At 65.3% G+C, this 12,484-nt stretch overlaps 4 protein-coding genes across 5 annotated transcripts; 2 read left to right on the forward strand and 2 right to left on the reverse strand.

Annotated features, from left to right (window-relative positions):
* Positions 1–50: 50 nt before the first annotated feature.
* METTL25B (methyltransferase like 25B) lies at positions 51–2,537 on the forward strand. Its single transcript, XM_087943394.1, is given in 8 exon segments — positions 51–256; positions 333–611; positions 694–756; positions 847–987; positions 1,079–1,316; positions 1,319–1,712; positions 1,833–2,005; positions 2,220–2,537. Coding segments are annotated over 8 exon segments (1,503 nt in total). The 5' UTR covers positions 51–160; the 3' UTR covers positions 2,339–2,537.
* MRPL24 (mitochondrial ribosomal protein L24) lies at positions 2,478–4,171 on the reverse strand. Its single transcript, XM_026685935.2, has 6 exons — positions 4,097–4,171; positions 3,830–3,984; positions 3,643–3,738; positions 3,419–3,516; positions 2,891–3,021; positions 2,478–2,733 (listed from the first exon to the last, which is right to left on the reverse strand). Exons 2-6 carry the CDS (start codon positions 3,977–3,979, stop codon positions 2,597–2,599), a joined length of 612 nt encoding a protein of 203 aa, XP_026541720.1. The 5' UTR covers positions 3,980–3,984; positions 4,097–4,171; the 3' UTR covers positions 2,478–2,596.
* A 452-nt stretch (positions 4,172–4,623) lies between these two features.
* On the reverse strand, positions 4,624–6,296 carry LOC113424337 (uncharacterized). 2 transcript variants are annotated; one of them, XM_087943397.1, is made up of 6 exons: positions 6,172–6,296; positions 5,899–5,922; positions 5,647–5,711; positions 5,449–5,496; positions 5,194–5,364; positions 4,624–5,074 (listed from the first exon to the last, which is right to left on the reverse strand). In XM_087943397.1, exons 1-6 carry the CDS (start codon positions 6,207–6,209, stop codon positions 4,842–4,844), a joined length of 579 nt encoding a protein of 192 aa, XP_087799523.1. In that variant the 5' UTR covers positions 6,210–6,296; the 3' UTR covers positions 4,624–4,841. The 2 variants fall into 2 exon arrangements, with proteins under 2 accessions (XP_087799523.1, XP_087799522.1); XM_087943396.1 differs by having other exon boundaries at positions 5,194–5,367.
* Positions 6,297–7,973: 1,677 nt separating this feature from the next.
* On the forward strand, positions 7,974–12,446 carry LOC113424288 (ETS variant transcription factor 3). The gene is given in 8 exon segments (XM_087943395.1): positions 7,974–8,136; positions 8,262–8,320; positions 8,583–8,820; positions 9,627–9,742; positions 11,260–11,877; positions 11,880–12,236; positions 12,239–12,343; positions 12,346–12,446. Coding segments are annotated over 7 exon segments (1,560 nt in total). The 5' UTR covers positions 7,974–8,136; positions 8,262–8,274; the 3' UTR covers positions 12,426–12,446.
* The last annotated feature ends 38 nt before the right edge of the window (positions 12,447–12,484 follow it).

Consider the following 12,484-nt stretch of genomic DNA (forward strand, 5'->3'; position numbering starts at 1 on the left):
AACCGACGCCGGTCGGCTGCAGCCTCGCCCGCCCCGGAGGGAAACCGGGTGGGGGGGAGGTGGGGGCTTTGCGGGCGGAGGCCCCCAGTCCCAGCCCGGAAGCGCGACGGGCGGTGGGCGGCGAGGCGACGGGTGCCGGCCGAGGCCAAAGTTGCCCGCCATGCGCGGCTTCGCCCTGGAGCAGCAGAAGCGCCTGGCCGCCAGCCTGGTCCGCGTCCTCGCGTTGTACCGGCCGCTGACCGACGCCTACGTCATCGTAAGCCCCACCCCCGCCCCCCCCCCTCCCGGGCCGGTGACCCCCGCTGAGCCGCCCCCGCCTCTCTCCCCCGCAGGAGTTCTTCAGCGACGACCTCTGGGGCCGCCTCCCCCGCGGCTGGCAGGCGGCACTGGGCGAGCTCTCCCCGCCGGAGGTGGCGGCGCTGCTGCTGCGGAGGGGCCGCCCGACCGAGCCCTGGCCGCTCTCGCTGCTGGCCTTCCGCGCCGCCGCCCACGCCCTGGCCTTCCCGCGCCGCCCCGCCGCCGCCGCCGCCTCCCGGGAGCCCCTGCTGCCGCCCCGCTTCCGCAGGCACCTGCGGCCCAAGAAGCAGCACGAGGTCCGGCGGCTGGCGCAGGTGCGGGCGGGCGGGCGGTTCTTGGAGGGCGAGGGGCGGCTGGCCCAAAGCAGCCCCGGCCTGACCGCCTTCTGCCCGGCAGGTGGTGAAGCGGCTGAGCGAGCTGACCGGCTGCCGCCGGGTGGTGGATGTGGGCGCCGGGCAGGTGAGCCTCGGCGGCGGAGGGGGCAGCCCTGGGTCCCCTTGCCCTGGTTGGGCCTGGGCGCCTCCTCGACATCTGCCTCTCCTTCCGCAGGGCCACCTTGCCCGCTTCCTGGCCTTCGGGCTGCAGCTGTCGGTCACTGCCGTGGAGGGAGACGCCCGGCTGGTCGCCCAGGCCGCCAAGCATGACCGGGCGCTGGAGAAGGAGCTGGAGAAGGAGCAGGCCAGGCGGCAGGTGAAGAGTGGGGCGGAGGGAGCCGACGGCTGGGCTCCCTCCGGCTGCCCCTTTCCTGACTGGGCCCCTCCATCTTGCAGGCGCCAGGCAGCCCCCTGTCCAGGGGCCGAGCCACGTGGTGGGCTGGGTCAGTCCCCACACTCGGTGGCCAGAGTTCCTGGGGCTGCTGCACTCGGCGGAGGCTGCTGGAGATGGGGGATCACGGGGAGCAGCCTCTGCCCGCCAACCCACCGAGCCTTGTGAGCCAAGAGAAACTGAGGCTGGAAAGGGAGGTGCAGACGGTGGCCCAGGATCCCTAGAGCAGAACCCTCCAGCCTGCCTGCAAGCCCAGCTCCCGCCGGGGCGCTTTTGCTCACTGGCCTGCATGCCTGCGGGGACCTCAGCGCCACCCTCCTCCGGCTCTTTGTGGCCTGTCCCCACGTTGTGGGCATCACTTCGGTGGCCTGCTGCTACATGAAGCTGAGCACCGGAGAGGGCGCCCAGCCCGGCTACCCCCTGAGCGACTGGGTGGCGGCCCTGCCTGGCCACCAGCTCTCCTACAAGGCCCGGGAAGGGGCCTGCCACGCCATGGAGGACTACCTCCTGCGGCTGGAGCACGACAGTCCTTCGCTGAAGATGCACTGCTTCCGGGCCAGGCTGGAGACCATGATCCGGACCATCGACCCCACCAAGAAACGCCTCGGGGTGCAGGCCATTCCCAAAAGCCACGAGATGACTTTTGAGCAGTGAGTGAGCTGCGGGGGTGCCTCCCCAGCTGGTGGGGTTGGGACGGCCCTCCCCCGATTCCCCCTGCCCCCAAGGCCTCTGTCCGGAACAGCCAAGCGCAGCCTTTCCTTTCCGGGCAGGTATGCTCGCCAGGGACTGGAGCGTGTGGGGATGAGCCCCAGTGGGCCCCTGGAGCCTGCCTCTCCGGCTCAGCAGCGGCGGGTGGTGGTCTTCTTCAGCCTTGCTCTCCTGCTGGCCCCCTTGGTGGAGACCCTCATCCTCCTTGATCGGATGATTTACCTGCAGGAGCAAGGTAAGCTGCACCTGGGGTCTCGGCCAGAGAGGAGCTGGCATCCAGTGGCGTCCTACTGCCTCTGGGCAGGCAGCCCTTTGGAGCCCAGGGTTTCTTCTCTGAGTCCACCCCCTGCTTTTATTGAGGGTCGGGGGGAGCTGTGCCAGGGCTCCTTGTTCCTGGCCCCTTTGACAAGGCTGCCCCAAGCCCCCTCCCTTCCTCTTGCTTCCCACAGGTTTCCCCTGCGAGCTCATCCCTCTCTTCAACCCAGCGCTCTCCGCCAGGAACCTGGTGCTGGTGGCTGCCAAGAAGGTGCCGCCCTCTGACCTCTGGGGCCTGGCTGCAGGAGACTGAGGAGGCTCTTCCCTGTGTCTGGTGCAGGAGAAGCGGAAGGATCTGGCCTTCTCGTCCCCCGGAGCGTGTCCCGCTGCACCCCAGCCGAACAGGCCCATGGACCCACCCTCTGCATTTGTAAACACCTGTACACTTGTTCTCTTGTTAAGGGATGTTTATTGTCAGTGGTCTCTTAGCCTTTGATAAAAGACACTGGTGTGAATGCAGAGCTCCTCCGGTTCCTGCGGTGTCTCCCTCTCTGGGAAGGGGAGGGGCACCTCAATACCAGTAAGACTTCCTGTGCCGCCGTCTCTCTACGATTCCCATCCGCTCCATAATTTCCTCCTGGAAGGTCTTCAAGGACGGGGTGTATGTCTTCTCCAGGGCGTCCTTGGTGGAGGTGTCCTTTGGGCCGTCTGAATTGGCAGGAGAGGAAAGTTTCAAGGCTCTAGTCCTTATGCTGTTTGAGAACAAGCTGGCCCCGAGGCAGGGCCTAGCAGAGATCGTCCAGGAAGGCCACTGGCTCCTGCTCCTCCTCCTCCTCCTCCCTCGCTCAGCAGAGGAGCAGCTTACCGACCCACAGCTCCGGGATGATGCCGTCCTCCCTCTGCTCGAGGGGTTTCGGGATGATCCGGCCTGTCCGGAGGGAGACCCGCACGCGTTCCCCCTGTTCCGTGTAGCGCCAAGCCACTTGGGTGGGCAGCCTGAGGTCACACAAAGTGGACACAACGGGGGAGGCCCGAGGCGGTTGCGTGGAGAGGAGGCAGAAGGTTTTGAAAGTATCATTGGAGTTGCCAGTCTGCCTTTCGAACCAGAGCCTACGGACGCTCAAGAGGGCCCCCATTCAGTCCCCCACCAAGAGAGTTTGAAAAAAACAATAGAAATCTTGAGGGTTTTTAAAAAGCAGCCATCTTGGCAAAGGGCCCTCTTGCTGCAGCCCATTTTCCACCAGGAATGATCTGACTTTGTTCTTTTTTTTGGGGGGGGGACCACTTCCCTGGAGAGCGACAGCCCCACAACTGGGTCCCCCAGAGGCCACGGGCAGCTCCAATGACTTTGGGTCCCCAAGGAGGGAAGTGGGAGGAGCCAATCTAGCCTTACCTGTCGGTGGGGTCCACCAGGCCCACCTGCTTCAAGGACAGCGGCTTCTCTCGGGCAATCATGGCCCTGCCTGCCTGGGTGTCCGCATAGTAGTAGCCCTGGGGCAGAGAAGCACAGTGGAGCCTGCAGCCCCCTGCCCCAGAAAAGCCCACCGGGTATCAAGGGCGGGGGTCTCCCCTCTTTTGCCCCGCAAGGAAGGGGTTCCCGTAGAGGCCCCCCCTTACCATGTTGAGGCGCTCCAGCAGCACCGACTGCTCCTCCTTGTCCACCTTGATGACCTGGCCTTGCTTGCCGGCCTCGCGGCCGCTCAGGATCTGCACCTGTGGGGAGGGGAGAGGAGGGCGGCGGGTGGGTCAGGGGATCCGGGCGGGCGGGGTGCGCCTGCCTTCCGACGTCGGGCTGCCAGCTCACCGTGTCTCCCCGGAAGACCTGCCAGTCCTCCTCCGGGATGGGTGGCAGCGCGGGCTTCTTCCTCCGGGGCGCCTTCCCCGCCCGGCCGAGCTCGGGGGCCCAAGGGGGCGTCAGCTTCTCCGCCATGGCCAGCAGCCGCGTCAGCCTCATGGTACCTACAAGGGGTGCAGGTTGGAGAAGGCGGCCCAGAGCCCCTGAGCCGCCCCGCCTGCTGCCACCGGCGCCCGCCGCTCCCGGCTTTGCACGAGGAGCCCGCCCGGCGTTCACCTGGTCCGCCGCGCTTCGCAGCTCCTTCCCGGCGGGCGGGGCGGGCACGTCGGCCGGGCCGCGCTGCATCCTGGGATTTGCAGTCCTAGCGGGCGGCGGCACCGGCCAGAGCTACGAAAGTGCAGAGCGGGCTACTCGGGAGGATCCCGCCGCCTCCAACTGCCCGCATCCCATTTGCAGAGCCCAGCCGGTCTGCCTCCTGGCTGCCAAGCGGGCGCAGGAGGGCTTGGATGGCAGCGGCTGGGCTGCACCAGTGGGTGGACTTCCATGCCCAGAATTCCCCGGTTGGCATTAACGTTGTGGTCTAAACCCTGCTCTCTCTCTCTCTCTCTTTTTTACTGCTGGCTGAGGCTGGGGTGTGCAGGGTGTCAAAATCCTCCCTGTGAATTCTCCCCTTATATTCTGAAATGTTTTGATTTCTGCGTCCTTTCTGCTTTATTACAGAGCACTGGAGGGAAGGCACTCCACAGGATAACAGGATAAAGAGTCCTCTTGAGCTACAGGTGCCTGACTGAGACTTGGGGCTGTCTCTGCAGTATTATTCGCCCGGCTTTTATTAAAGGAACACAACCCCCTCCCCCCTCATCACTGGAGGGGGGGGTAGCAGAGCAGAAATTTTGAGGAGCAGCACTCAAAAAAAGAAAACACCCAGGACGTGTGTGGTTAGAGTTTGCAGATCTGTTTATGCTGCTCTCCTGCTTGCTTTCAGAAGGCCCACCAACCCTCCGCCTGCTTTCCTCGCCTCTCAGGCACCCCCGTTAGACAAAGGGGGGGCAGGAGGGAGGTTGGGGTCGCAGGGGGCCCCTCCCCGGGTGCTTGGCTCCTCCTGCTCCTCTTCCGGGTCCAGCTCTTGAGGTGGGACTTGAATGCCCAGCATGGTCTCAACATGCCACAGCCGGGTCTTCACAGCCTGGAGGTGCTCCCTGAGGATCTTCATGGACTTCAGACAATCGTGGCAGCTGCGAAGATCCTGCCGGCCTGGAAGGAGAGAGCTAGCTGATGCCTGCAGAGGGGGTAAAATCTGGGCCTTTTCAGCTCAGACACTACCACCCCCTTGCCCCGAGGGAGGAGCAGGAGAAGGCCTCCTTCCAACGTACGCTCTTGGAAGTGAGAAGACTGGAACTCATGCGCAGCTTGTAGCTCCTGAATCAGGGCCATGATCTCCTCTGGAGGCATAGGAGCCGGGAGGGCCGGCTCTAGGGAAACATCCTTGGGGGCCGACGGGTCAGGAACTAAAGGGTCAGCCTGAGCCTTGCCTTCTGGATCCCCTGCTGAGGAGAGGGGAGGTAGAGCTAGCAACGGCACCTGCCTGGGCACCTGAGCCCCAGGGGGGTCACCACTGTGGGGCTTACCATTTGCAGCAGCTGGACTTGGTTGGGGTTGCAGCTGAAGAAGACAACCTGGGGAGCAGGAAAGGAAGGGCACAGGACTGGTCAGGGGAGGCTGTCCATCCCACCCCCCTCTGGTTCAAAACAGGTGTATCTCTCCAGAGAGCCCAAGACCACCTGGCTCTTCAAAGAAATCAACCTCTCCTCGGAGTCTTCACTCACCTTCCCCTACAAGGGGGTCTCTTCCAGCTTCATTCTGGCTTTCCCTTTTATCATCCTCGGAAAGGCTGCAAGTACCCAGCAAAGCGTGTATGTGATGCTGTGCCCCACAAGGACACCCATAGATCCATGGGTAGCCAATAACTCGGGAATATCCAGGGTATCCCAAACCAGGTTTCTCCTTCCAGCACCAAGATCCCCCTCATTTGCCCTGCCTTACTAAGACAAGGTTTTCTTTGAGTTCCAGTTACTTACGGTCTGTTCTTCTCGTAGACGGCTCTAGGAGAAGGAGGAGGAGGAGGGAAAGAGGAAGAAGTCAACTGCCCGGAAATTGAGCTCTCTGGTGCCCAGACACAAATACTGTCAACGTGAGCCAGCTCTCCTTCCAGTTAAAGGGGCCCCTCAGGAGATGGTCAAAGGCGGCCAGGCTGACCTCTGGGGCTGCCCTGCTCCCAAGGCCAGAGAGCCATGGCTGTGGAAAACTCACCCTGGCAATCTCTGGGCCTTAACTGCCCAATTTGGCCTTACCTGCGGAGATGTCGATTAAGAGAGAACCAGTTCTGCATCCTGATGCCAGCTGAGATGTCGCAGCCATTGGAATCCTCACCTGTCTCAAGGCAACCAAGACTGTGGGGTTCCACCTTAGTTGTGAGGTCATGCCCGGGGAAGAAGCACCACAGGTGCGATGATAATAATGTGATTACTTATACAAACCCCCACGTGGGAAGTTATAAACGCTCTTATAAAGAGGGGAAGTGTCTGTGTGTGCATGTGCATGGGGGGACTTCTATCATCCTTCCCAAATGGACTTGGCTCTCTGGGGCTTCCCCTCAAGAACCCACCAGAGGTCAATGGAATTCCTGCCTGGTCTTGGGAAGAGGAGAACCGGGGACGGAGCCCGGCGCAGGAGAGGCGCCACGGAGACGCCATGCCCAGCTGCAGGAGGCCAGGGGTCCCGAGCAGAGAGCCCCCTCCGGGAAGCGCAGCGCCTTCCCAGCTGCCGTTCGGCCGCTTCTCCGCAGTGCGGTGCTGCTGCCTCAGAAGAGGAGGGATTCTCCCGCCGCCGCCGCCGCCGTCCAGGGATGCCCTCCTGGGGCCCCGGGGCCGTGCCAGCGAGGCGTCGGCAGGAGGGCGGGATTTCGGGCACCGCAGGCGATGCTTAGGATGGGGGTCCCTGCTTAGGATGGGGACTTTAGCGCTTCTGCCCCTTTTGTTTTATTTCTTGTGTTTCCCCAGCTGGAAGGAACTTTCGTTTTCTGCCTCAATGGGGGCGGGGGCGGGGGAGGCGGGGAACGGCCGTAAGTGCGAGGACCGGGCTGAAAGTGCCTTTTGCCCTCCGGCCACGCAGCGGCCGAAGAATTAAACGGGTAGAAGAACCTGAGGACGATAGAGAGGAGGGGGGTTAGAGCGGGCCGCCCTGACGGATCGGAAGTGACGTGTGCCTTCGCCCGCCCGTCGCCTCCCCGGAAGTGTCGCGCGGTGAGTCAGGGAGTGTGGGCGGGCGGCCCGTCGACGAGGCGTTTCCGTTTCCGGTGGCTGGAGCTGGAGGTGGGCGAGGATCGGCGGCGGCGGCGGAGCGACGGGAGGCAGCAAGCAGAAGCGGCCGCGCAGCCGGGCAGGCCGCACCGACCCGCCGACGGAGCCCCAGCCGGCCGGCCGGCGGTCAGGTGAGGCTGGGCCGGGCGCCGCGGAGGGTCGGGCCTTCCCCGCCAGGCGCTGGTCGGCCGGGGGCGGCGGGCGCTGCGGGCCCCATCCTCCCCTCCCGGGCGCTCGGGGCATCCCCGTCCTCCGCGCCCCGGGGAGGCAGGGAGGGGGCCGGCGTTGGCGGGGAGAGGGAGGGCCGCCTCTGCTCGGCCGGCCGGCGGGCGGGGGAGCTTCGCCCCGCGCGGGCTCTTCGGGCAGTCCGGGCGGGTGCGGGTCCCGGGGCTCCCAGACCGCCGGATCCGCGGCTCCCCGGCCGAGACCGCCGCCCCGTCGGGGCCCGCGGGCGGAGCGGGAGACGGTTCCTTCGAGGCCCCCGATCGGCCAGAGGGCAGGAGGCGCCGCCGCCGGCGCTGCGCTGTCCCCGCTGACTTCACTGTTCAAACACGGGCGTGGCGGAGGAAGGAAGCCGGCGGGAAGGTCGCCTCTCGCCCGGCCTCCCCCGGCGGCGGGGTCCGGCCCGGCTCCCCCGCTTGTCATCCTGGTGGGCGGCGGGGAGTTGCTCCTCCGGGCTCCCAGACGAGGCCGCTGGGCAGAAGCGGAGCCTGCGAGGCTGGGACCGGGAATCGGGCTGGGGCCGGGCAAGGAGGAGAGGCGTCCTTCTCCCCGCGAAGCGGATGCTTCTCCCTCCTCCCCGTCCTCCTCCCCGCTCGGAGCGGCCGGCGAGGAAATCCTCTCTCCCTCCCGCGGGCGTGTCAGCAGCCCCGGGAGCCGCTCGGGTGTTGATCTTCAGCGCCGTGTTTACAGTCGGCAGCCAAACTGGGTGGGGTGCGATGGCCGCTCTGATAAAAGGTGCAGCAGCAGCAGCAGGGAAAGTCCGGGTTGGCTTTGTGGGAAAGGAGAGGGTGCGCTGCCTGTGCCGGGAGGTAACCCTGCTTCCCCTCCCTTTTCCCCCCTGCCTCCGGCCCCCTTTGCAGCAGGAGCAGAGACATGAAGGCAGGCTGTCCCATTGTGGAGAAACCAGAAGGAGGAGGAGGTGAGGCGGCTTCTGGGCAGGCTGGTTGGGGGCTCCGGTGTCCCCGGCAAAGATGGCAAGGCCTTGGCTGGGGGATCAGGAGATGGGAGCCTCTTTGCTCTGGCCCCGGAGAGTGTGGCAGCGGCTGTGCCCTCTGGAACCACGGGTGACTTCTACTCCCATGGTTTTTCAGCCAAGGCGGCCTCCTCTCCACCGCTCAGCGAGGGGCAGAGATTGTTGGGTCCCTTCTTTCTGACCCCTGGCTTTGCTTTGTGGTCTCCAGGCTACCATTTCCCTGACTGGGCGTACAAGACCGAATCCAGCCCAGGCTCCCGCCAGATCCAGCTCTGGCACTTCATCCTGGAGCTGCTGCAGAAGGAGGAGTTCCGGCACGTGATCGCCTGGCAGCAGGGCGAATATGGGGAGTTTGTCATCAAGGACCCGGACGAGGTGGCCCGGCTGTGGGGCCGGAGGAAATGCAAGCCCCAGATGAACTACGACAAGCTGAGCCGGGCTCTCAGGTGAGCGTGGGGCTGGTGGAGAAGGAGGGAGGTTGACCCGAGGCCCTGGAAGGCAGCCCTGCGGGCGTAGATGGATCTAAGTTTTTCCGTGATCCCTGACCCTGACCGGCCAGGGGAATGCCAGCCATCTTTAGCGGGAGACAACGGGAGAGCAGACTTGTCCTCCGGTGTCTTTGGGCACTGGGTTCTTGAGGCTGGCTGGAAAAGCCCACCTGCCTTTGTCAGAACTGAAGCTCATTGATGCACGCTCCCTGGCGCACCACGAGTCTGGCGCCAACATCCCTGCAGGCTCCCCATAGTTCTGGATCCTGATTGGGGATAGATTTCCTGGGCGGGTCTTTGTGGCCAAGGAGCCACCTGTGTGAAAAAAACTCCCGGGGTCTGAACTCCACTCCGGAAAGTTCCTGGCGTCCCCTGGCTGCCTTCTTGGGATCTTCCCCGTGCCCCACCCTCTATGTTGGCAGAGCAACAGACTTGACTCGGTGCCAAGCTGTGAGTGCTGGTGGCCTGGGTGGTACGTCCTTGGTTTTTCTTCCCAGGAAGCTGAGGCTTGGCTGAGCACCCTTGCCAGCCTTCTGCCCTCTGCCCCTTGCAAGGAGGCGCCACCTGCATTTGCGTAACGGAGGGGAAATCTAATGTACCTTGCAGGGTTCTTCCCTCCCTCCATCTCCCTCCCTCTCTGTGGGGGTGCGTGGGGGGCAAATACTTCCCTGGGTGTAAAGGCCGTATTGGCCGGACAGAAGGGCTGGGTCTGCTACTTGGCTGCCTCCCAAGGAGAGCAACGGACGGCTTTCCTCCCTCGGCAGGTACTACTACAACAAGCGGATCCTGCACAAGACGAAAGGCAAGAGGTTCACCTACAAGTTCAACTTCAACAAGCTGGTGATGCCCAGTTACCCCTTCCTTAACATCTGCCCCACCGGTGAGCAGTCTGCAGGGCCCGGTTTGGGGGAGGGGAGGCCTGATGGGTTGGTGAGAGGAATATCTTCATTTGCTCTGTTTGTGAGTGACCCTGGCTGGCAACAGTCCCACGCGCTCCCTGCAGAAGAGGCTGGCTGAGGAGGGCAAATGCCTGGCCTCTGGAAATTGGGTGGGGGGCAGCTGGACGCTGTTCTCCGTGACCCCAAACATTTCTGGCTGGGCACGTGGCTCCTCCCCCCAGCTGAAGAGGGGCTCTTCGCCGCCTTTGGCTTTCCCCCTTTCGCCGAGTGCCCCTTGATTCCTGGCGCTGCCAGACCCGCCTGCTCTCCTTGTCAAGCACTTCTCCGGCAACGGGTTCCACGGCAGGTCCTTCCCCCCTCTGGTTGTAAGGACACACTAGGGGCTCGGCCACTGGCGGAGCGAAGGTTGGACCCAGCAGCCGCTAGCCCTACAGTGCCGCTTTTCCTGGGCTTGGGGGGAAAAAGCAGCCACGAGAGACGCCCTCCCCGGTGTGGGAACTGGGCCGGGCAGAGGAGCTCCGGTCTCCTGGAGTGACGCTTTGGGCAGTGCTGGGTGTGGCTGGGAAGAGGGCGAGTCCAGCGGCTCTGCCCCAAGTGACCCCCAGAGCCTGAAAGGGCCCCAGCCACGGGTTAGGGTTCCCCTCCGCCTCCGTCCCTCGGCCTTCCGGTGGAGGGGGGCAAAGAGCAGCTCCTTTCTGTGGGGAGGGGGCCCGATGGAGTCCTTGCCTTCCTCTCTTCCTGCCTGCTGGTTCTTTGGATTAGCAGCTCTGCCTTTTGGGGGGTGCAAATGCTCCTTGCTGGAGGGGGTCCGTCCACGTGATCTGGCAGCCCTCAGCCGAAAGCCGGGCCTCGAGAGCAGAGCAGGGCTGCGCTCCCGTGGCCTGGACAAGTGCAGGAACAAGTCCGGGCAGTTGCTCACCCTGATGTCTCTCGGCCACGCCCTGCGCTCCCCGAGGCTCCCCGGCGAGCAGAGCGGCTGGAGGCTGCCCTGGGATTACAGCCTGTTGTCTTTCCTCTTGCCCGGGGAGGTGGAGGCCCCGCCCTGCTCGGGAAGGAGGAGGGGAGGGGGCCACGGCTGAGTCTCCACCGCCAGCAGGGAGAGAGCTGCAAGGCCAGGAGGATCTTCTCTGCCCTCCTCTGCCAGAGAGGGCCGGCGTTGGGGGCGGCAGGCAGGAGTGGGTCCTTGGCCCCTGAGGTGCTCCGTCATTTGGGGGTGCGGGGGGGCTGGCTAAAGAGAGGCCTTGGCTGCAGCTTCGTTCTTAAGGGAGGGGAGGGGGCCAGACCCGAGCCTTTGAGAAAGACCCCTCCCCTTGGGAGCAGCAGAGGGAGGGAGGGAGGGGCTGGGCAGACCCTCTCCTGGGCCTCCGGGCTGCGTCCCCAGGCCTGGATCCCAGTCGCTGAGTTGCCGGGGCTCCCTGACCAGCCCCACTTCTTGGGTGGGTTTGTATTCCGGGGACCCTCCCCTGACTCCGCCTCCTCCTCCTCTCTTCCCTGCCAGGTGCCGTGCCACAGAGCGCCCCTCCGGTGCCCACGGCTTCGTCCCGCTTCCACTTCTCCCTGGAGGGCCAGTCGCCCAGCGAGGACTCCCAGCCGGGCTGCTTCTCGGGCAGAGCCCTGGGGCCCCCAGGCCAGGAGGCGCTCAGCAATGGCAGCGCGGACGAGAAGGCGTCTCCGGCGCTGGAGCTGGACGGGGGCTCTCCGGATTGGCACCGCAGGGTCGACATCCTGGCCTCCCGCAACACGGTGGCCGCCCCGGGCACCGCCGACCACCCGAAGCGCAAGTCGGACCTGGTGCTGCCCATCTTCGGCCGGGCCGGCCTCTACCCAGACGCCCACAGCCCCTTTGGCGGGTCGCCCCTCCCTCCCCGCGGGAGGGTGCTCAACGTGCCCCTCTCCCCTGCCCTGTCGCTGACCCCCACCCTCTTCTCCTACAGCCCCTCCTCGGCCATGAGCCCCTTCACGCCTGGCGGCAGCAGCTGCTTCTCCTTCAGCCCCGAGGAGATGAAGCACTACCTGCACTCCCAGGCCTGCTCCGTCTTCAACTACCACCTCAGCCCCCGGACCTTCCCACGCTACCCGGGCCTCCTCCTCCCGCCCCTGCCCTGCCAGCCGCCCCCGAGGAGCAGCCGCCCTTCCCCATCAAGCTGCAGCCCCCGCCCGCCGGGCGCAAACACCGGGAGCGCCACGAGAGCGAGGGGGCCAGCGGGCAGTCTCTGCCGGGCCCCCGCATCAAGCTGGAGAGGCCTTTGGCGGAGGAGCCCGGCGACACCGACTCCTCCGAGAGGGTCCCGGCCGGGCGGGAGGAGAACGAGGCCGCGGCCCCTGCACCCCAATGCCCGGAGCTGCTGCGGGAAAAGACGCTCTTCCTGCACCCGTCCGCCCCGGCTTGGCCGGGCATTTCCGTGGTGCCCGGCCTGGCCAAGAAGCTCAAGCAAGAGGAAGGGGCCGCTGAGAAGCCCCCCACCCAGGAGCCCAGGGGGAGCCGGGGGCCCCGGAGAGAAGAGGGAGGACGCCCTCATGCCCCCAAGCTGCGCCTGAGCGTCGCTGGGAACGGGACCGGCTGGCGGGAGACCCCGAGGAGACCCCGGCAGGAAGCCCTCCTGGGCCGGCAGCCTGGACACGCCCCACATCCTGCTGGCCCCCAAGGCTGCGGTGGATACTTAGGGCGGGGGGTTGTGGGGCAGCCACCCGAGTGTAATGTAGCAAGGTTTTCCTGGCTGGGG

Source organism: Notechis scutatus, chromosome 14 (assembly GCF_049901735.1).
Source record: "Notechis scutatus isolate UNSWTSFEM ecotype Mainland chromosome 14, rNotScu1.2, whole genome shotgun sequence".
Lineage (NCBI taxonomy): Eukaryota > Metazoa > Chordata > Lepidosauria > Squamata > Elapidae > Notechis > Notechis scutatus.

What these genes read in the sequence shown, in the direction of transcription:
- MRPL24 (XM_026685935.2), bottom strand. Translation starts at nt 3,979, where the DNA reads ATGAGGCTGACGCGGCTGCTGGCCATGGCGGAGAAGCTGACGCCCCCT. An exon ending in CTGGTGGACCCCACCGACAG is followed by an intron (nt 3,022 to 3,418) that starts GTAAGGCTAGAT and finishes GTGTGACCTCAG; the next exon opens with GCTGCCCACCCAAGTGGCTT. An exon ending in CATCCCGGAGCTGTGGGTCG is followed by an intron (nt 2,734 to 2,890) that starts GTAAGCTGCTCC and finishes CTGCCAATTCAG; the next exon opens with ACGGCCCAAAGGACACCTCC.
- LOC113424337 (XM_087943396.1), bottom strand. Translation starts at nt 6,209, where the DNA reads ATGCAGAACTGGTTCTCTCTTAATCGACATCTCCGCAG. An exon ending in GTCTACGAGAAGAACAGACC is followed by an intron (nt 5,712 to 5,898) that starts GTAAGTAACTGG and finishes GGGTACTTGCAG; the next exon opens with CCTTTCCGAGGATGATAAAA. An exon ending in AGACCCCCTTGTAGGGGAAG is followed by an intron (nt 5,497 to 5,646) that starts GTGAGTGAAGAC and finishes CCTGCTCCCCAG; the next exon opens with GTTGTCTTCTTCAGCTGCAA.